Here is a 23046-nt window from a genome sequence, read left to right on the forward strand (position 1 = left end):
CCACCCCTCTGTCTGTCTGCCTCCCCCTCCCTCCGTCCCTCTGTCTGTCTGCCTCCCCCTCCCTCCGTCCCTCTGTCTGTCTGTCTCCCTCTCCCTCCGTCCCTCTGTTTGTCGCCCTCACCCCCCATCCCTCTGTCGCCCTCACCGTCTGTCCCTCTCTCTAACATGACCCGTGTGTCCTGTTTTGCTTCCAGCCATCATGTGTTCGGTGAAGCCGGATGGCATCCCTCAACTTTGTCGAACAGATGAAATCGGGGAGCTCTGTGTGTGTGCCATTGCAACGGGCACGTCCTATTACGGCCTCTCGGGCATGACCAAGAACACCTTCGAGGTAGGTTTGAGAGGCGCGCTCCCTCCAGGTGTGCTCTGCAGGTGGCCCTCACAGGTGTGCAGACGTAAAGAGAAGGTGGCAGTATCTCGATAACACATATTCATTGTAACTGAAGTGGTAGCACTTTTTGCTGCCAGTTGTATAATTTTCAGTAAATTCGGCTTGTCGGAGCTGTGTGGGAAAAGGGCAAGAATCGTTTCTTTAAAAGGGGCCGTGTTTTATACGTTGCTGTTCTCAGTCGAGAGGCCGAGGGACGGAGGCCGAGCACACCTGTCTTGGCCTCACTGGGGCCCCCTGTGGCCTGCCCACTGAGGCCGGACTTGGCAGGTGTGAACAGATGCACAGAGCAGGAGCTGGTGTGTGTGCGAAGTGCCCACATGCGTGTGTGGCCTGCGCTTAGTGCCCGCAGCGGCCTCGCACACGCGCGGTTCCGCAGGGAGCTCCGCGCCGCACCGCCATGCTCCTGGAGTTGACACCTCACCTGCCCACATGGTGCCTTACCTTAGGAGGAGCACACGTGGATTACATCACGCATGAGAAATGAAGGTCGTTTGGGGATTCGTCTCTTACAGTTTAGAACATGATGTAATGGGGTGTCTTGTGCAGGCGCCTTTGCTGAGTGTGGATTCAAGTTTCTAAAATGTCCCTGAAGCCCAGTTAGACAGAGTCTGCATGAAGCCCATCTCCCCTTCTGTGTGACTTACCTGCAGGGTCTGAGGACCGGGTACAGGCTCGGGGCGCCGAGATTTGCTTCCTTTGTGTGTTTCCTTCCTGGTGTCATCCTGATAGGGAAACATTGATGAACAGGGATCATTTTCAACTGATACACGTGTTCGGTTTTCCATTTATCACTTTGATGCTGTGGATCTAAAACAGGAGAATTAATTAGTGTTCATTAGGCTATCATAATGATCTCTGGTATCACTTCTTAGGTTCAGAAGCCCTGGAAGGAAACCGGCGGGCAGCCCTGCATGTGGGCAGTGGGGGACAGAAGTTGGGGGGCGGGGGACAGGGGCAGTGCCTTCCGCGAGGAGACGCTGCTAGACTAACGTGGTCCGGTCGGCTCCAGGGGAGGGTGAAGGTGGGCTGAGCACCACCCCCCGGCACTCACAGCTCGTGTGTCTGCAGGTATTTCCCGTGACGAGCTCGGGGGCCCCTGTCAGTGAGTACCCCTTCGTAAGGACAGGCCTGCTGGGCTTCGTCGGCCCTGGGGGGCTCGTCTTCGTGGTGGGCAAGATGGACGGGCTCATGGTGGTCAGTGGACGCAGACACAACGCGGATGATATCGTTGCCACGGCACTGGCCGTGGAGCCCATGAAATTCGTCTACAGAGGAAGGTGGGTGTGCCGTCTGTGAATTCAGCACTCGGTGGTTTGCACACCGCGCTTTTTATATACAATTGCACAAATTCCTTAAGCTGGTGGGACTCCGTGACCTCTGATATTCTAACTAGTTCTGAATGTCCAGTTCTATAGAAATTTCCTGAGCTCCATACGTATGTTTTGTTTTCATGACTTCCCCTCTATGTTAAGTAAAAATATTTATTTAAAAAGCTTATTTTTAAAGTAAATACACAAAGGAAAGAGCCAAATATTCATCTTGGTGCAGATCATCTCAAAAGACAGAAAGATAACAGTCGAGCAACAGATTGTGCGGGAAAACGGAGTCCTGCGGCATCCCCTCCCTGACGCACCCCTCCCTTGCCCGCTTGCACAGTACATATTAAATCAGTGATGCTAGCTCCTGAGTTTTTGGCTTAGTTTGAAGGAAGTCATGAACTGTTTAGAGTCTTATTTCAGCTTGTCAGACTGATGCGCGGAGAAGCAGTAGACACTTGGGTGTTACAGACAGAACTCACGTTGAGATGCAGCCTCTGTGTGAGGAGGGGCATGGGGGTCCAAACCCCACGATGCCGCCTTTACCGAGAGAGACAGGCTCGTCCGGCAGAAACCCACTTGTCCCAAACAGAACGTCCCTACCGATGTGGAGAATACGACCTCGCAGGTGCAAACTCAAGATGGGGGTTGTAGGGCTTCCTGGATCTCAGCAGGCCTGGTTTCCCTGCCCACCCTGCGGCGTGGGCACCATCAGCTGCAGGCAGCCCCGGCGGGAGATGCTGGGCTGCTTCTCGCCCGGTTCCCATTCCGGAGCAGTGGCTATAAGCTCCTGATTGCAGAACGATACTTCCCGGCAATCTGCAGCGTGTGCCCACTGCGCTGTACCCTTCCTGTCCCCACAGGATAGCCGTGTTCTCGGTGACCGTCCTGCATGACGAGAGGATCGTGATTGTGGCCGAGCAGAGGCCGGACTCCACGGAGGAGGACAGCTTCCAGTGGATGAGCAGGGTGCTCCAGGTAGCTCTTCACCTGCCCGGGAGTCCCACTCCTCCTTTCGTGCCAGCTTCCCTTAACCATCCGTTAGGATGTGGCCGGCCCTCAACAACTGTGCTTTCCTGCTCCCTGACCGTCACCCCACTGGATCAGAAATTGTATCAACTGGGAAACTTATCATTGCATGCTTGGACAGTAACTAAGCAGACCAAGGTTAGGGATCGGGGTCTGCGAAACTGGCTCCCCCTATTTACTTGGAGATGTCACAAGTAATGGTTTTTCTTCTGATCTTGAGAGTGTATTTTCTTGCTCCAAATTTCCTTTCCTAGTGTGTGTGTGGTATTCCACAAATCCCACATAAGATTATTCAGTTTGGCTGGGTTTGGAGAGAGAGCCTTCTCTTGGCATCTGCACCCCACTCGCGTGTTATAGACTGTACTCTACTCAGTCGGGACATTTGCTTCGTGTCCATCTGTAACACCTGTCCTGACGTGGTTCCCTCTCCCGTGACTTTCCAGGCGATTGACAGCATACATCAAGTCGGGGTTTATTGCCTAGCCTTGGTTCCAGCAAACACCCTCCCCAAAACCCCACTCGGTGGGATCCACTTGTCAGAAACGAAGCAGCTCTTCCTGGAGGGCTCACTTCACCCCTGCAACGTCCTGATGTGCCCCCATACCTGTGTCACAAACTTGCCTAAACCTCGACAGAAGCAACCAGGTAGGACTCGTGGGCCGGAGGCTGAGTGGCTCTCGGGAACTGGGTGCTGTGGGCGCCATGCGAGCAGGCGCTATGCCTGTCCGGGGTGTTCAGCCCTCTTCCTTTCCTGGTCTGCACGCTCCCAGGGCGTGACCCTGCCCCGCCAGAGGGTGCAGTGCAAGGCTCTGCTGGGACTGCGCTGTGTGCGGGGAGCCAGGCAGGTGGGGAACATCGGGAAGGAGCCCCCGCCTCCCCGGTGGGAGCACCAACCCTTGGTCTGGCCGGGGGGCCTTCTTCCAGGCACAGAACCTCGCAGCCTCGGTTTACTTGCGCAAACATTAGAATGACACCTGTTTCACGTGGCTGATTTAGGAGTCGGAGCAGCTAAGGTGTGGGAAAGCTGCTTGGAGCATGTGAGGAATTCTACAAATGTATGTGTGACATTGTTCTAAGAGCGAATGTGTGTCTAGCACCTTGTGGTTTGGGGATATGTCATTATCCATTATCTGATTTTTCTTCCTAGCAACTAATCGATCGTGCTTCTCAGGGTTGCACACACTTAACAGTGAAAAGGAATTGATCACAAGACTGTGGAAGGTGAAGACGCAGCTCTTCTGGCAGCGCGCTGATGGGGAATCCCAGGGTGTCCCGGGGGGGGGAGTGCGTGGGGGTGGTGGGGGTGCGCAGGGGTGGCTGGGTGCGGGCAGCAGGGGCGCACACTCAGGCTGTGTTCTAGAACAGTAGCGGGAGCTCCTGGCACAACCACGGTTTGCCTGTGTTGTACATATGAACTCCTCTCTTCTCACGGAGGCTGTGTGGTGGGCACTCTTCTGTCCCCATTTCACATGCGACAGGTTCAGGGATTGACCCAGCAGCCGTGTGTCCCACCCAGCTCAGCGTGGCTGCGGGGCAGAGTTTATGGAGTCAGCTAGAGGAGGTTGGGTCACCACGGGCTCAGCCCACTTGGTGGTAAATGCAGGGACTGAGGCCCACGCCCCGTAAGTGAGATTGGAGGAGAGGGTGGCTGGTCCTGTGTGGTTGAGGTGAGGATGCTGATGCTACGGGAGGAAAGTCACCCCTCGCGTTGAGCAGGTGTCGGCCTACATCCCTTGCTGTGACTCCCTGTGATGCAGACAGTCACGTGGTAACTAGATGGGGCAGCATTTTGTTCTCTCCTCCCGTGAGGAGTGGATTCTCCGGGACACACTACAGTCACTGTCTGCTTTCTGGGCACATTAGCACTGTGGTTTTAATCCGATTTCTGTGCTGTCCCTGGTTTCCTTACATTCCAGATTCCCGTAACTAATACCTTCCCTTTTTCTCTTTCTTCTCAGTCGTTGGTTTATATGCTTGCAGGACACTGTAAAGTTACAGCTGACCAAGTGTCCATTTCTTTAAATTCAGTGGCGAGCCCCCCACAAAACACAAAGCATTGTCCTTCTGCAGGCATATCGAAAGGATGAAGAGTCACGTCTTCGGTCTCCCGTTATTTTGGGGCATAAACAGCCATGGGAAGGGGAGAGCAGTCGCTCCATCTGGGTGTGTGTGCGTCCGCATGGAATGGATCATGGTGGCTCCTCAGGGTGTCCTTATGCACAATCAGAGGTGACTGCCCTCTCCCCATCCCCTGATCACCTCCACTCACCATCATACACTGCGGCCCTGGGGCCTGACCACCAGTGGTCCCAGGAGCAGAGAAGCTCACGTGAATCCTGTGGGTCACAGTTTGTGAATTCAGGACACATATTTACGGTGGGGGCTCATTGGCAAACGCATGATACGATTCCAGGGCTGCCAGGCTCAGTGTACCTGCCAGATGTCAGGAATCCTCAACAAGAAGAACCGGGCTGAGTGAAAAGGCCCAGGCACTCTGCTCGGAGGGCAGCATCAGGGCGCCCGAGGACAGCCTTGTTCCTTTGAGCAAGCACAGACGGATGCGCCGGGAGGGCGGGCCTGCTTGCATATTGCAGCGGCAACAGGGTGAATGAAGCTTTGTGCGATTGATTTAAGGAAACAGTTTTTTAAGAATGATATTAGGTGTCCTGTTTTTGTTAAATATTGAAAAGTTATATAACTCTCTGTCTGAAAAAAGCTGTTTTTAACAAATACTCATGGCAGCTGTGAGGTGCTGGTCCATTTTCCTCCCTCAGCTGATGACCCGTAATGGACCTCAGACAGGTGGTATTTCCCCAAAGCCTTAGGTTTCCCTAAGTGCAATGAGGGAGTTGGACCAGGTGATTTCGAAGGCTCCCTTGGACTAGACACGACTGGGAACAAGTACTCCTTGGAGCCAAAGCAGACATTTAGTAAGGCCATTTTTCCATGAGGGTGTTGCTGGAGGTTTCAAACAGAGCCCCTAAAATGTAGATAATTTGTAGACACCCTAACTGACTCTTTTACTGGATGGATTCATATTTGCTCAACTAACGACTGTGTATGTGAGTTTCTTAACTAAGCACAAATGTTAAAAGACCTTTAAGACCTTTAACCCATCAGTCAGGCCTGCAACAATATTACAAACATTGAGAAAACCACGGGGGGTTAAGAGCCCCTGGGATACATCCTATGGGAGCCACAGGAGGGGAACAGGGAGGGGCAGCCACTGAGTTCTGCATCCACCAGGAGGAGCCCTGCTCCAGGGTTCAAAATCAGGATGCAGTGAGTGTAAGGGTGTCTTGCACGTCCATCCACCTCATTCGGCAAGGCAGGGAGACCCTCGGTTCTTGGTAGGGGGGAGCAGATTTTGTAAATAATACCACAGGAAAGCACCTGTCTCCCAGCAATGTTTGGAAAAAGATCATTCTTAAGTCCACGTGGGGGAGAGACATGTAAGGTCCGAGCTTCACATCCAGACAACTCTAGCAGAGACAAACATCGAGGAAGGAGGGACCACCTGCTAGCACCTTAGAAGAGTGCTTCTACCCTCACGTGAATTCTTAAAAAATTACCGAGAATACTTCAAGTCAGTTTGGGTCAGAGTGGCTTCCCAGAACTGTCCTGTCCACCTCGGTCACCAAAGAGAACCTCAGGACGCTTCACCCACAGACCCCAAGCCAGGAAATGAAGGGCTCGTTGGCGGGGTCCCAGGCGAGCCCTGGCTCCGTCCACACGGGCAGCCACGTTCACTGCACATGAACCACGCTGCCGCGTTTTCTTCTCGCTTTGTTAAATATGAAAACACTATCCCTCCTTCAGAATTTATTATGAGCTAAGAGAAGAAAGTTCACACGGCAATTCAGACATAATGGAGCAGAGTATATAAGGCACGTTCTGTGATGACACGGAAGCCAGTATCAGGGCTCCTAGAGACTGCCTAACGTGAAGAAGCCCGTGGGCAGGGGTCCGGAAATCTGCGTCCTGGGCTGGTCTCCAGATTTCAGCCCTGCCTGGAAGCCCCCGGCCTTCGCCTGCATCGCTGTGATGTTGCATAGTTTATGGCCGCCCAGGTCCGGCTGGCCACGTGTGTGCAGAGAAGAACGGGGCCTGCTCCCCCTGGACAGTCCCCTGGGGGTGTCAGCCCTGCCCCTGCTCATCTTGCCAGGGTGTGCTGGAGCCCGGGGGGGCCTGGCGGCCGCTGGCCCCACCCCTCAGCCCGCGTCTAAAGCTTTCTGAGCTGCTGAGAGACAGCTCTTTGTGTGCAATAACACAGTGCACCAAATGCCCCGATTTGAAACCTGTGAGTCAACCTTTGGTAAAGGTTTAATAAGAATTTTACTCAGCAGTTCCTGGCATCTTGGTTATTTCTACTGCCTTCTTTACGCTCCCTCCCTGCCTCCCCTCCTTGCCCCAGTCTCACGCCCACTCCCCCAACGGCACGGTCTCCCAGAACAGCGAACCCTGTCCTCTTCAATCCGTGTATATGTGTGTGTGGTGACAACAGAGTGAAGCCTAGAGGGCCCCTAGGGTTCCTTGTAGTCAGAAATTTTGAAAGAGTCTCTGCAGTTCTTTAAGAAACTTGTTTCTTTCATTGAAAAAGAAAAGGAAGCTATCAGGGTAGATTCTATCTGCCTTTCTCCTGTGAAAAGAGCGCTGGTAACCGAGTCCGTAATGGTGTACAAGGAACTTGGAATGGGAGCCTCTTGGCTCCGTCGTCTGCCTCTCCGTGGGCCCGGCTGAGAGCCCAGAGCGTGCCGTCGGTGAGATGCACAGTGGCTGTGTCTGGGCCTTCCGCGGTGCTCCTCCTAATGTTACGGGACGTATTTATAAAACCCAAGCGGTACTTTGTGTCCATGGCCACTCGGACGGCCGCCTCTGCGACCCCGGCCAGCGGCACACGTGGTCCGGAGCCCTGACGGCTCGGCAGTGAGGCGCGTCTGTCTGTGTTAATCCTTGTCGGTCTTCCGAGTTACTTCCCACAGACACGAGCGTGGATAGAGCCCAGCATCCCTCCAACCGGAGAACAGCGGCAGCGGGATTTGGCGAAAGCCTTGTTTCTGACCTGTAATCGAGACCTGGTCGAGTTTGCCATTGTTCTCATGTTGGGACACCTTGGAAACCCTGTTCTGATAAGACTTTCTCAGAGCCTGGCCTTTGGAAGGGTTTCTCCAGGGCGAGCGCTGCACCACGGTGGGAGGTCCTGTTGTCAGTTCACCTGTTTCCTCGTGTTCTTTCCAGAAATCGGCCCTGCCTCTGTGATGGTGGGGAACCTGGTGTCTGGGAAGAGGATCGCACAGGCCAGTGGCAGAGACCTGGGCCAGATCGAAGACAACGACCAAGCCCGCAAGGTGAGCGTGAGGCCGGGCTGCTCTCTAAGCCCCATGCCCACAGGCTACTGCGTCACTGGCTGCCGGTCCCCTGTGTGTCATTGGCCTCTTGGTCCAGCAGACGTACCGTGTCATCTCATAAGGAAGATGTGTCTGTTGGGGGTGCACAGACGCCCAAGCGGAGGCCTGGGGCCAGCGTCTGGGGATGCCTATCTCGTCCTGGCGTTCTGTGGTTCTTGTTTCTCCTCTTCCTACCAGCCCTGATTTCATGCCCAGACGGCCTCACGGCAACCTGGGTGCAAGGCTTTAGTCTTGTAATTGTTGGGACACAAGAAAACATAAATTCAAAACCCAGGTTGGGGAACCAGGCATCTTCAACACATCCTTAGGGGCTGGAGGAGAAATCTGGGGCCACACCCACCGTACACATCACTCAGGCTTGTCTCCCCGTTACAACCACTCAGACTTGAGGACTCTGATGAGTCTCCAAGTGATGACCCCAGTCTGTGTGAGCTACCAGGAAATGTCACAAAATCAACCATTTAAAATATTGCTACTTTGGTAACAAGTAGAATCGCATACATTGAAAACACTGGATCACCATGGGCCCACCTCAGAGTACATTTCTATTAATAAAATAGATTGAGGGATATACCTGGGTGTTTCCTATGACCAGACATGAGATGGCGCTGACCTCTTTTTTGCTATAGACCGAGTCCGTGTGATGCACACGATCTGTGTGCTTGGCAATGCTGTCGAATGACCTCAGGCAATGACCCTTCTGAAAACAGCAAATAGAAGAGAGCCTGTTTTAAGAACAGGGTTGATCTGATTCTGCTGTTCCAGCCCCAGAAAGCACCCTCTTCTGGGAGCCCAGGAGAAGGGCTTTTCTGTGTTGGCTGCTCTGTCTGTAAGGGGAATGCCATTCTCCCAGCCTGGGCAGATGGCGGGAGACGTCCCTGACCAGGCACTGCGTCACCTCCCTGCAACTGGTGCGTCCAAGTCAGGCGCAGGGACTTCCAGGCCCTCCAGGAAAAACCCCATAAGCACTGGCTTAGTCTCCCAATTTTGTTTGACAGGGATGTGCTTATTCCTCTGTGGGAAAGCACACTGTTCTGAGCTGCCCTAATAGCACTGAGAGGGTAGGATGTCCGTGTGAACGCAGTCTGTTCGGACGGCCTGAAGCTAATGGCTGTGCTTTGTTCCAGTTCCTGTTCCTCTCGGAGGTCCTGCAGTGGAGGGCACAGACCACCCCCGACCACGTCCTGTACACGCTGCTCAACTGTAGGGTGAGGCCCGCTGCACGCGAATCTCATGGTCGCCCTCGGGTGGCTTTCTCTTCTTCCCTCTCCGTTCCTTTCACTTCAGTGTTATGTGACATCCTCCTCATTTATTTGTTGCCTTTTCACATGATTTTAGCAATTCTTTTGGTACTATTTCCCCCAAAAAATGGGGGACAGGTCAGACCTATGAGATATTTTTGTCTTTACTTTTATCAGAAAACTACTTTTTTGTAAACAGGAAGTGAGGCTTTCGTTACAGACTTTCTTACGAATGAAAGTCATCTCTGTTTTACAAGCGTGCTGAAGGTTTGTGTTGACATTTCACGCTGGAAAAGCAAGTTCATCCAGTATCATTCCACAGTGGAGTTTAAGGATAAGACCTTAAATGTGCACGCAAATAGTATTAACAATAAAAATCAAATGCAGAAGTCTTAATATGCTTAACTTTTCTTTTGCTGTGGAAATAAAGCCTGACAAGTAGATTTTAACCTTAGGTTTTCCTGGCAAGTGTGGGTATGTGCGATTGTAGGAAGTTACGGCTATTTAGAGTTGCAAAATATCAAAATCTTACTGTGCAAAGCCACCTCTCACCATTTACAGTAATCGATTAGAGACGAGTGAAAGGCAGTGGCAAGCACATAACTGGCAGTATGGAGGGAACCTGTTCCCTGCATTCACTCTCCTGTGCTCCCAGGTGCATGGTGCTAAGGAGGCATTGCATCTGGGCTCCTGAGGATCTGTGCAGTTGCCCGAGCCCCTGAAGCATGCCTACCCTGCTTTTCTCCTCTTCCCTCCATTAGCTCCTTCCTCAGCCCCTAAATACAGAAATGACTCCACTTTCCCCTGCCTTCCCAACACCGCTGCCTTGCTGGTGGTCCTCAGCTCTGCAGTGCCATCCTAATTTCCCTTTAATCTCTTCTTCTGACTTTCCCTGCCCTCGGGGTATTTGTCCTGGAGACTTTACTTCCTCCGTGGTCTCTCAGTGGCCCTGCAGAGATTTCCAGTGTCCCCTCCAGAGTGATGACCCAGAGAGACGCTGGTCTTCTGCCCCCCGGGAGGGACATCACTCAAGCACTCAGGCCCTTTGCTTAGCCTCCCAGGTGCTGCCGTGGTGCGGTGTGGTAGGTATGATGTGGTGTTGTCTGTAGACTCAAGCCACCAGAGAGCAAGAGGCAGGTCCACATCACCCCAACCCTCCCCAGCGCAGTCCCCACATTCTGTTCTCCTTGCAGTAGGGTTGAGAAGGGAGGGCGAGGATCTGTGCCTGGACGCCCTGGATCCATAAGCAGGCAGCCGGAGGAGTAGGAGACCAGCTCTGCCACACACACAGACTCGGAGGTCATGTGGGTGTGTTCACAGAGGACTTGTCCCAACAGGGGAGGAAGACAGAGCTGTTCTAACCACATCCAACTACGGGAGTGCCCGCGTGAGAGCACAGCCCTCAGATGGTCCCCTGGCGTGATGCCCGGACCCCGGGTCCTCCTGAGCAGCTCTGGCCTGGGTGATGTGTATTCCCATCCCTGACCCTGTGGCCACGGCCATCTGCTGTAGCTAGACGCTGGATTGTTGGGGGAAAACGAGTCACCGGAAATGACTCCCGCTTCGTTAGAGATGACAGGAAATTGGATGGGGTGAGGAGGAGGTCAGAGCCGTGAGTGGATCCACTTTGGGTCAGCATGGAGAAAGGTGCTTTGCGCAGCTGGCTTTCCTTTGCACACAGCTCTGGATGTGCAGGTGGCTGCGTCCTGAGCCAGTTGATGGGTGGGGCCCGCCCCAGAACGTACAAGGGCTCGGCCGGGACTGAGGGTCAGAATCGCCATCTCCTTGGTTGTTATTCACAGTTTCTGCTTCAAGCACCCTCTGAGGTCAGCACTACCCCGTACAAGGGGAGCACAAGCCACACACATAATTCTGTGTTTTCTAAAAGCAGTATTTTTAAAAGACAGAAACTGGTGAAATTCATGCTAGTAATGTTTAGCTGACCTCCGTAGATCCAAAATATTGTCACTCCAAAATGTGGCCCCCCGCATTTTCCTGCTGGCCTCCGGCCTGCAAGGGGCATGCTGTTGGTTGTGTCTTTGGCGACTTGATAAGGCTTGAGTGAGAGCAGTTTCCTGTTTGGTGCAGACGGGGTTCATTCGTATGCCAGTGCGCTCGGTGGAGTAAGAGTTCTGTCAGATGCATAGTAGGAAGTGGGGCTCTAATTCATTGCAGGTCATGGAAAGCTACGAGTTGGAACTTGTTTCCATACAAAAGACCATCTGTTATTTTTTTTTAAAAGAAACATCAGCCAAGTCTTTTTAACCTTTTTTTTTTTTACTTGTAGCAACTTCTTTAGAATTTTTTTTTTTCATTTCTTTAAAGATTTTATTTATTAGACAGAGAGAGACACAGCGAGAGAGGGAACACAAGCAGGGGGAGTGGGAGAGGGAGAAGCAGGCTTCCCGCAGAGCAGGGAGCCCGTTGTGGGACTCGATCCCAGGACCCCAGGATCATGACCTGAGCCGAAGGCAGATGCTTAACGACTGAGCCACCCAGGCGCCCCTAGAATTTTAAAATATAAATCCTATTTGGCTTTTTCTTAATTCCTAGTGTTTTTTCATTTATTATTTAATTTCATGTCAAACTTCAAAGTGGTGCCTAAATTCACAGTCCTTGACACTGAAATTTGTTGACTCAGGACAGGGGTTGGTCCTGTCATGATTCCACCCAAAACTTCCTCTAGAAGTCAGCCCTGATTTCTGGTGAGGTGGTTTATACTAGACTCTCCTCTCTTTATGAAAACCTCACCGTTTCCCATGGATGTTGATGGGGGGCCAAGAAGCCATTGGCCAACATCATGGGCTGCCATTTCGTGGGACGCGCATCTGTGGCCCCTCGTTCAGAGCCCCCACCAGCAGCATTTCTCTAGAGCGGGAGGTCGTGTGGGAGCTCCCACAGGGGAGTCTGGGGCCAGGCATGGCTGCCGGTGGACCAGCGCTCCCCGTCCCAGCACAGCCTCTCCGGGCGGCTCAGGGACAGCTTTGGTGTCCTGGCGCCCGGTCGCTGACTCCAGAACCAGATGAGCCCTCAGGGCCTGCTGTGTGGCGGGGGCTTTCCTGCTAAAAAGCCTCGAGTGGCATTGTGAACCATTTCAGAGGTCACTAAAGATAAAGGGCAGCGTACCAATTACATTTCACCTTTTCTAAAGTGTATCAGTGGGAATTTCACACCCCAGGGCTGACACATCTTTTCAGACACACTCGTGCCTGCTGGTTCTGAGCTGATGGAGCAGCTGGTCTTTGATGGGGGATGGGCATAGGATCTCCCGAAACTGGTGGGAAGGTCAGATCCGGAAGTAGAACCGCCCAGAGCAGGAGTGCTTGCTGCCTGAGATAAGACAGGTGCACCAGCGGCCAGAGGGCCGTGACAGAACAGCAGGGTCTAGCTCCTCGGGGACATAAGGATGAGCCCCTTCTACCAGCGCTGTCCACTGGCACAACCACCACCCACCTGTCCCCATCTGACAGTCAGGAGGGGGGTGCTGGCTGTCCCCCAGGATGGGAGGGGTGGGATGGTCCCCACCAGCACAGGGAGGGAGCTGGTCCTGGGCCCCCCCATCAGCTGTGCCCATCTTCACTTTGAACTGCTCCAAGGACATTTGGGTCAAGGAGTGCGTTAATTTTGGTTCCGGCGAACAGGTGTGGTCCCCAGGAGTAGACGCTCAGGGAGTGTCCAGTGTTGGAGGCCCTGGGCTCCGGCCTCCTGGGTCTCTGTGTACCCAGCTTTGCCACACTCTGCCGTGGCTCTTCCACCGCCTCCTATTTTAACCGTCCTCAGAAGAGAGACAAGGAAGGGAAATGTGTGCGACAAGAGGATTCACTTCAGAGAAGCGTAAGCGGACCCTGTGCCCCGTAGGAGAGGCCAGTCCCGGCCGGTGGGAAAGGGTCAGAGCCTGCGGGCGGCCCCCTGCGGCCCCGGGCACTGCTTGGACATTGGTGAGGGGAGTGTGTTGCTTCCTGGAGCTCGACACAACAGTCCGTTGGCTCGTGGATGATTTTGGCAAACACGGAGCACTGGTGATTGTGTCCTGATGGTACCAGATCCCACCCCCCACCCAGAGCAGGTGTTTCTAACACACGGGCCATGTTAACAGGAATTCTAACGTGTCCCCAGCATCTTCCATCACTAGAGCTCCACTGCCCATCTGTAAGGGACCCCAGGGTCTGGTTGCTTCTGTCCGCTCAGCGTTACCTTCCTTCCACACGAGTGTGCCCACCACTCTTCCCTTGAGACTTGACTCTCCACACGTGACGTTTGCATCCAGTCCCCAAAAATCGCGGTGTCTCGCTGTTCTTCCTGCTGCCGCTGGACCGCTGGCTCGCTCCGCCGGAGCCAACGGCGTGGTCGCGATGCCCGGGCCGTGTTCAGTATGTGGGCGCTGCGGGCCGCCGTGCCCGTGACTGCAGGAAGGCCCTTCACCCTGAGAATCACTTTAAAATAGGGTTTGATTGTGAAGAGCAGTGTTTCTATTTTTTCATTTTCTTCAACTCTTGATTTTGAAATAACTGTAGGTCCTCAGGAAGTTGCAATAGTGCCTTTACGGTATTTTCTTGATCTTAATGTGTGTTCCATTTGTTTCTCCACGTTTAAAAAGTCTACATAAAATGAATATGACAGTTCATTTCTCCCTTTACTGTTCGTTTTTTGTTTTTTGGTTTTTTTTTTACTGTAGCTTTGTTTTGTTTGTTTTTAGACCTCTTTGATTTCTGATGTGGTGTTTCTTAAAAATATTTTCAATTTGTATAATTTTCCTGTTCGTTCCCCACTGAGTCTTACTGCCCTCGGCGATTACACTGAATTCCCAGAATTACCAGGTTGACTTTTTTTTTTTGTAAGTTGAGCTATTTTTTAGGTCAAGTAATTATTTTTTAAAAAAGATTTTATTTGAGAGAGGGAGCATGTGAGTGGGGGGAGGGGCGGAAGGAGAGAGAATCTCAGGCAGACTCCATGCCTGACGCAGGGCTCAACCCCACAACCCTGAAATCGTGACCTGAGCCAAAATCAAGAGTCAGACACTTCACCAACTGAGTCACCCGGGTGCCCCAAGTAATTATTTTTTAGAATATCTCTTGTGAGAGTGCCCAGAATGCTCAGTCGGTGAAGCATCTGCCTTCAGCTCAGGTCATGATCTCAGGGTCCTGAGATCAAGTCCAACATGGGGCTCCCTGCTCAGCAAAGAGTCGGCTTCTCCCTCTGCCGCTCCCCCTGCTTGTGCTCTCTCTCTCTCTGACAAATAAATAAAGTCTTTTAAAAAAATAAAATATTTCTTGTTAACACAGTATCTAGATGCTTCTTCGGTGCTGCGCTTCTTGGCCAGTGGGGGGAGAGGGAAGTGACCCCTAATGGCACAGGGTCTTCTGGGGGGTGGCCAGTGTGCTAAAACTGACAGGTGTGCAGACACACTAATATCCACGTAAGTGTGCATTTCAAATAAGGGAACTGGCTGGTACCTGCAGTCCGTCTCGATAAAGCTGTTCTGTTCAAAAACACCTCACCCACTTGTCCTTGCAATCCCCAGGGTACGATAGCAAGCTCGCTAACGTGTGTGCAGCTGCATAAACGTGCCGAGAAGATCGCCGTGATGCTCATGGAGAGAGGACACCTGCAGGATGGGGACCACGTGGCTCTCGTCTACCCGCCAGGTGAAGGACGGGGCCGGCTCCAGAGCTGGCGGGACGGGCGCCGGCTGACTGCTGGCCCTGCCTTCTGTGTTGCTTGCCACAGCTGCTTGCAGCCTCTTGTGGGGACGGTGGTGCGTGCTGTGCAACTCGAGGGCATAAATAAGACGAAATTTCGCAGACATCTGTATCTGTCTCCTTACGTATTGAGGTAGCTCATTGAATCGATAGTCGTTAAACCCTTCACTAAACTGATCATCGTAGAGTTGAGTAATTGCTTAGAGAAATGACAGAAATTAAACTTGTGGGCTGCTTTGGCACCTCGTACCTAAAGGAACAGGCCAACAGGAAGTTACGGCCAAAGCCTAGCAAAGCTTGCGGGCGGAGGACAATCGGCAGTGGTCTCGTGCCCGGGCTAGAACCTCTGCTGATGGCGATTGACTGTGTCGACTGAGAACTTTGCTCCTCTCCCATCTAGGAATAGACCTCATCGCTGCGTTTTACGGCTGCCTGTACGCAGGCTGTGTGCCAATAACCGTCCGCCCCCCACACCCACAGAACATCGCAACAACGCTGCCGACCGTGAAGATGATCGTGGAGGTAACCCTGCCTGGGAGTGCCGGGGCTCCTAGATCCCAGGGCCCAGGGTGGGGCTGGCTCCAGGCCGGTGGGGCAGGTGTGGCCTCTAGCCTCCAGTTCTGGAAGTAGGGTTTCCGCTCCGGTGTGGGCTGGGGATGGCGTTGTGGGTGCACGGGGATTAGGGAGCCCTGGAGAAAGTAGCTCCTCGCCCACGGCACCTGGACAGACAGTGGGAGCTTCTGCGCCAGACTGATGAGAAAGTCATGTAATGTTTTTAATGTTTATTTATTTAAATAACCAATGTGGGGCTCAAGCTCATGGCCCCGAGATCAAGAGTCACACACTCCTCTCACTGAGCTGGCCAGGTGCCCCAAAAGTCATATATTCTTTTTAATTTCTTTGCTCAAGGTTTAGAAATGTCCCATTCCTTTTTTAAAGCATGGATTTATTTTAATTGTTCTTATGCTTGGGGAAGTTTAGAAGGATTAGGAGAAGTTTTTCCCCTTGGCGGAGGGACAGCTTAGTCTGGGGACAGCACATGCAAATTCTTTCAGTGGTGATGTTGGAAGATGGCCGAGGCCGTTACTCCCTTTAGGAGGTAGCGATCATGTAAGTGGGTACCCGGGGCAGCTTTTATAGGACAGAGCTAACCGTGAGCACGGTGGTTGGGGTGCTCCTTTCTGAGCATGTGCGTCATGGGTGTCCCTCAGCTCCAGAAATGCCAGGGACCACAGTGTCCGTGAGCTCTGTGTGCTGTGGTCAGTTCCTGGCTCTGTCCTGCCTCTGGTGGCTGACACCGGCTCCGCGGGCTGTGAGGGCCAATGGCCTCGGGGTGCTGCGTAGTGAGCGGCGTGTTCTCTGACCGGCAGGTGAGTCGTTCTGCCTGTTTGATGACAACACAGCTCATCTGTAAGTTGTTACGGTCCAGGGAGGCAGCTGCGGCCGTAGACGTCAGGGCGTGGCCCCCCATCCTGGACACAGGTCAGTCCTCGAACCTGCCAGAGACGTTCTTTTGTGCCTCTGCTTTCCCACTGGGTCAGATACGCTAACGGCTTTGTTTTGCTCCAGATGATTTGCCAAAGAAGCGGCCCGCCCAGATCTACAAACCTTCCAACCCAGACACGCTAGCTTATCTCGACTTCAGCGTGTCCACGACCGGGATGCTTGCTGGAGTGAAGGTGAGAAACATGGTCTGCACGGTGTGCGGTTACGAGCCACACGGGGCTGTCCCTTGACGTTCTTCTGTAGAGTGGGACTCTAGCAGGCACTTGAAGGGGCACGTGGGAGGGGTGCGTCCCTGCCCTTCCTGAGACTGTAAGATGCGTGACCATTTCCATGGTGACCTAGGCTGGCCGATTCTTTCCACACAGTCCAGCTGTTTTTTTTGTATGTAAACACAGCCTCATTAGCCCCTAGTAAAGAGTTGCATGTCTTTCTTCTTGCATGTCTTGCTGGTTCTCAAATCCCAGTGGTCTGTTATAAAACTCGGTGCACTGGGGTTTCTTCCCTTTTTAGCTTGGGTTCCATCCTGGCTGGCTGACCACTGACCCTTGTTCATGGGTGGTTAGCACCCCCACCCCTGTGCAGTCGAAAATCTGCGTATGACTTTTGAGTCCCCCAAAACTTAGCTACTTACAGCCTCCTGGAAATCTTACCAGTGACATAAACAATCCATTAACACCTATTTTGTGTGTTCTATGTATTACATACTGCATTCTCACAGTAAAGTAAGCTGGAGAAAAGAAAATCCTGTTGAGAAAGTCACGAGGGAGAGAAGAAATGTTTACAGTCCTGCCCTATAAAAAACCAGTGTGCAAGGGGACCGGCACTCACAATCCCGTGTCATTCAGGGGTGCGCCATGCTGTGTGCTTCACCTCGTGAGGACCCTCAGGGCTCGGGCAATGTCCCTGTCAAGGGACTGGTACGTCCTCTGTAGCCTCAGGAAGCCCTTGGCCCGCCCTCGGGGTCTGACCCCTCTGTTTGTGTCATTTACCTCAGTTCTCTTTCTCTACTTTTTTTTTTTTTTCAATTTTTTTAATTGTTAAATACACTTAACATAAATTCACCTTAATAACCGACCTAAGTATACGGTTCAGGAGCATTAAAAACACTCACACTGTTGTGGAGCTGTCCCTACCATCCGCCCCCATAACTCACCGTGTCATGTGAAACTGAAACTTACTACCTGTTAATCAAGAGCCCCCATCCCCTCCACCAGCACCCACCATCTCCCTTCTGTCTCTGGGATTTTGACAACTCTGGGGACCCCATAGAGGTGGAGTCCTGCAGCGCTGTCCTTTTGTGACTGGCTCGTTAAACGTACTGTAATGTCCCGGGGTTCATCCATGTTGTCAAGGGGCTCAGAATTCCTTTTTAAGGCTAAGTTAACATTTCATTGACGTTTGGCCTTTGTGTTCATCTGTCAGCAAACAGTAGGGCTGCTTCCAAGGGTTAGCTCTTGTAAGCGATGCTGCTGTGAACAAAGATGTGCAAGCCTCTCTTAACACACTGCTTTCACGTCTTCTGGGTATATGCCAAGAAGTGGAATTTGGGGTCATATGGCCATTCCATTTTTAATCCCGGGAGGGAATTGCCATGCTGTTTTCCATGGTGGCCATACCATTTCACCTTCCCTCATCCTTGTCAGCTCTTAGAGTTTTCTGGTTTTTTGTTGTTGTTGTTTCAATAGTAGCCATTCTAATGAGTGTGCCAGTGGTATCTCATTGTGGTTTTTTGATTTGTACTTTCCTAATGATTAGTGATGTTAAGCATCTTTTCATGCAATTAATGGCCATTTGTACATCTTCTTTGGAGAAATATCTATCCAAATCCTTTGAATCAAGTTTCTTGTTTTTTGTTGTTGTTGTTGAGTCTTACAAATTCTCTGTATATTCTGGATATTAAACCCTGAATTTTCTCCTATTCTGTGGATTGCCTTCTTATTCTGTAGATAGTGTCTTTTGATGCACAAAATTTTTAAATTTTCATACAGTCCAATTTTGTCCTTTTTTTTTTTTGGCCTATGCCTTTGGTCATATCTAAGAAATCATTGCCTAATTACGGTGTCATAAAGCTTTGTATTATGTTTTCTTCCAAGAATTGTATTATCTTAGGTCTTACATTTCTGTCTTTGACCCAATTGTTAATTTTTCTCTGTGGTTTTAGGTAAAGGTCCAACCTCATTCTTTTGCATGCAGAGACCCAATTTTCTCAGCACCATTTGTTGAGAAGACTGTCTCTTCCCTCTTGGCACCCTTGTCAAAAATCAGTTGGCCATAAATGCAAGGATTATTTTTTTGTTCTGGGCTCTGTATTTTCTTCTATTAATCTATGCATCTGTTTTTATGCCAGTACTGCACTGTTTTGACTACTGTATATTTGTAGTAAATCAGGAAGTGTGAGTCCTCTATTTCTTTTCAAGATTGTCTTGGCTTTTCAGATTTCCTTGAGATTCTGTTTGAAGTTTTTGATGCATTTTCTACTTCTACAAAAAATACCATTGAAATTTTTTTATTTAAATTCAATTAGCCAATGTATAGTACATCATTAGTTTTTAGTATAATGTTCAATGATTCATTAGTTGCAAATAACACCCAGAGACTGCATTGAGTCTGTATTGTTTAGGGTAGTATTGATGTCTATGAATATGGTATATGTTTTTTTTATTTATGTCTTCAATTTCTTTGGCAAATTTTATAGTTTTCATTGTACAAGTCTTTCACCTCCTTGGTTGAGTTAATTCCTAAGCATTTTATGCTTTGATGCTATTGTAAATAGACTTGTTTTAATTTCCTCTTCAGATTTTTCATTTAATGTATAGAAATGCAAGTGATTTTTGCTTGCTGACTTCTTATCCTGCTACTGTGAATTTATGATTTTTAATAATTTTTGTGTGAAATATTTGTGTTTTCGATATATATAAGTTCATTTTATCTATGAACAGAGATTATTTTACTTCTATCTTTCCAATCTGTGTGCCTTGTATTTATTTTTCTTACCTAATTGCTTGGGCTAGAACTTCTAGTACAGTGTTGACTAGAAAGGGTGCCTTGTTCCTGATTGTAGAGGTAAAGCTTTGAGTTTTTCATGGCTGAGTATGATGTTCTCTGTGTTCTTCATATATGGCTTTTATTATGTTGAGGCCCTTTTTTTCTATTCCTAGTCTATTCAGTGTTTTTATCATAAAAGGTTGTTGAATTTTATCAGATGCTTTTTTTTTTTTACATCAATTGAGATGTCATATGGGTTTTTTCCCCCTCATTCTTTTAATGTGATATATTGATTGATTTTTTTAATTTAAGTTATCTTTACACCCAATATGGGGCTCAAACTCACAACCCTGAGTTCAGGAGTCACATGCTTCTCCAACTGAGCCAGCCAGGTTCCCCTATTGATTGATTTTTCATATGTAGAGCCAACATTGCCTTCCAGGAATAAATCCCACTGACATATAAGCCTTTTAATATGCTACCAAATTGGGTTAGTACTTTGTTGAGGATTTTTGCATCAATGTTCAGCAGGGATATTGATCTATAGTCTTCTGTTTTTATAGTGTCTTTGACTTTGGTATCAGGGTTATGCTGACCTCACAGAATAAATTAAGAAGTGTTCCTTTCTCTTCAGTTTTTTGGAAAAGTTTGAGAAGGACTGGTATTAGTTCATCTTTAAAAAAAAATTTTATTTATTTTAGAGAGAGAGTATGTGTGCATATTGGGGGGAAGGGCAGAGGAAGAGGGAGAAAGAGAATCCCAAGCAGACTCCCCACTGAGGATGGAGCCTGACTTGGGGCTTGATCTCACAACCCTGAGATCATGACCTGAGCTGAAATCAAGAGTCAGATGCTCAACCGTCTGAGCCACCCAGGTGCTCTGGTATTAGTTTATCTTTAAATGTTTCATTCATTTTAGCAGTGAAGTCATCGGGTGTAGGGCTTTTCTTTGTTGGGAAATCTTCTTTACTGATTTGATCTTACTGTTTGTAAGTTTATTCAGACTTTTTATTCTTCATGATTTAGTCTTTTTAAGTTTTGTGTTCCTTCTTGATAATTTGTGTTTCAGTTTCCATGAACTGCAATTTCTCCATTTCATATTGGTTGTACAGTGTGTTGGTGTACAGTTGTTCATAGTACTCTCTTATAATTAATTTCATTTCTGTAGAATCTATAGTAAATGTCCCAACTTTCATTTCAGATTTTAGTAATTTGAGTGTTTCTTCCTTTTTTCTTAGTCCATCTAGCTAAAGGTTTGTCTGTTTTGTTGATTATTTCAAAGAACCAACTTTTGCTTTTATTGATTATCTCTACTACTTCTCCACTCTCTATTTTCTTACCTCCGTTCTAATCTTTATTATTTCCTTCCTTTTGCTAGCTTTGGGTTTAGTCTGTTCTTCTGTCTCTCATTCCTTAAGTTGTGAAGTTAGGTTGTTGATGTGAGATCTGTCTTGTTTTTAACCTGTTTATATAAATTTCTGCATTAACATTGCTTTTGCTGTGTCCTGTAAGCTTTGGTATATTGTATTTTCATTTGCATTTGTGTCTAAGTATTTTATAATTTTCCTTGTGGTTATTTAAGAGTGCATTTTTTTAATTGTGGGTTTTCCAGTTTTCCTTCTGTTACCAATTCCTAACTTCATCCTGTTGTGGTTGGAGAAGATACTTCATATGGTATCTATCTTTTTAAATCTATTGAGACTTAATTTGTGGCCTAAAATATGGTCTATCCTGGAATATGACCCAAGTGTTCTTGAGAAGAGTGTGTATTCCACTGTGGTTGAGTGTTCTCTGTGTCCCTCAGATCTCTTTGGTTTATTGTGTTCAGTCTCCTATTTTCTTTTTTTTTTTTAAGATTTTTATTTATTTATTTGACAGAGAGAGACACAGCGAGAGAGGGAACACAAGCAGGGGGAGTGGAGAGGGAGAAGCAGACTCCCCACGGAGCAGGGAGCCTGATGCAGGGCTCAGTCCCAGGACCCTGGGATCATGACCTGAGCCAAAGGCAGACACTTAACGACTGCGCCACCCAGGCGCCCCTCTTTTTTTTTTTTTTTTAATGTGTCTTCTTTTTGGTTGTTCTGACTATTATCGAGAGTAGGGTATTGAAGCCTCTGTCACTGAAGAAACGTCAATTTCTCCTTTTAGTTTTGTCCATTTTTGATTCATCTGTTTTGATAGTCTGTTGTCTGGTGTGTAGTTGTTTATAATTGTTAAATCTTCTTGCTGTACCGAACCCTTTATTAATATGTAATGCCCCTCTCTGTCTCTTACAACCTTTTTGGAAGTCTATATGTCTGATACTAGTTTAGCTATCTCTGCTCTCTTTTGGTTACTGTTTGCATGGAATGTCTTTATCCATTCTTTCACTTTCAAATTACTTGTGTCTTTTGATCTAAAATGAATCTCTTGGGGGCGCCTGGGTGGCACAGTTGGCTGGGAATCCAACTCTTGGTTTTAGCTGGGGTCGTGGTCTCAGGGTCATGAGATCAAGCCCCGTGTCGGGCTCCACACAGAACACAAAGTCTGCTTGGAGTTTCTGTCTCCCTCTCCCTCTGCCCCCCACCCCTGCATGCTTGCTCTCTCTTTCTCTCTCTTGCTCTCTCTCTCACTCTCTCAAATAAATAAATCTTTCTAAAAAATAAATAAAAAATAAATAAAATGAGTCTCTTATAGGCACCATATGGTATTTTATGTATTTTATTCACTCTGCCAATTTCTGTCTTTGGAGAATTAATCTGTTTACATTACACTAATTACTGGTAAGAAGGGACTTCTGTGGGGTACCTGGGTGGTGCAGTCGATTAAGTGTCTGACTCTTTATTTTGGCTCAGGTCATGATCTCAGAGTCGTGAAATCTAGCCCTGTGTTGAGCTCCCCACTCAGCTCAGCACTCTCCCTCTGCCCCTCCCCTTACTCGCACTCTCGCTCTCTCTCAAATTTTTTTTTTTTTTAAAAGAAGGGACTTCTGTCATCTTGCTCATTATTTTCCATATGTCTTACAACCTTCCTGTTACTCATTTCCTGCATTACTATCTTGTTTTGTGCTTAGTTGATTTTTTGTAGTGAAACATTCAAATTCCTTTCTCATTTCCTTTCATATATATTCTACAGGTTTTGTTTTTGAGGTGACCATGGGGATTGGGTTGGGCAGCCTACAGTTGTAATTCTCCAGTTTGGATTATCCCTACTTAATTTCAGGGACACAAAAAAACTGCTCCATCTCTACCTCTCTCAGTTGCTGATTCACAAAGTTATATCTTTATACACTGTGTGGCCCAAAATATGTAGTAATAATTCTTTTAAATGCATTGGTCTCTTAAGTTATGTAGGGGAAAAAAGTGGAATTTAAACCCAAAGTTACAGTAACAGTTTGACTGATAATTGTTTTGTTTTACCATATTATTCTCTTAAATCACGTAGAAAAGGAAGGGTAGAGTTATAAAGTATTGCTATGATTATACTAGCTTTT

General features: G+C 49.0%; 1 protein-coding gene across 11 annotated transcripts in view; it reads left to right on the forward strand.

Annotated features, from left to right (window-relative positions):
• DIP2C (disco interacting protein 2 homolog C) overlaps positions 1-23046 on the forward strand; it is a 398847-nt gene that overhangs the window by 313558 nt on the left and 62243 nt on the right. For all 11 annotated transcript variants that reach the window (XR_010411754.1, XR_010411755.1, XM_064592166.1 and 8 more), the window contains 10 exons: positions 195-331; positions 1460-1668; positions 2571-2685; positions 3180-3381; positions 7975-8084; positions 9272-9352; positions 14907-15030; positions 15485-15606; positions 16455-16566; positions 16654-16763. Coding sequence is in view for 9 of the 11 variants with exons in the window: in XM_064592166.1 (XP_064448236.1) it covers positions 195-331; positions 1460-1668; positions 2571-2685; positions 3180-3381; positions 7975-8084; positions 9272-9352; positions 14907-15030; positions 15485-15606; positions 16455-16566; positions 16654-16763 (1322 nt within the window). In the remaining 2 variants the exon portion in view is untranslated. The remainder of the gene's footprint in view (positions 1-194; positions 332-1459; positions 1669-2570; positions 2686-3179; positions 3382-7974; positions 8085-9271; positions 9353-14906; positions 15031-15484; positions 15607-16454; positions 16567-16653; positions 16764-23046) is intronic.

The sequence above is a fragment of the Mirounga angustirostris genome, unplaced genomic scaffold, assembly GCF_029215605.1.
Source record: "Mirounga angustirostris isolate CCGP_5_RB_7025 unplaced genomic scaffold, mMirAng1.0.hap1 SCAF_5, whole genome shotgun sequence".
Lineage (NCBI taxonomy): Eukaryota > Metazoa > Chordata > Mammalia > Carnivora > Phocidae > Mirounga > Mirounga angustirostris.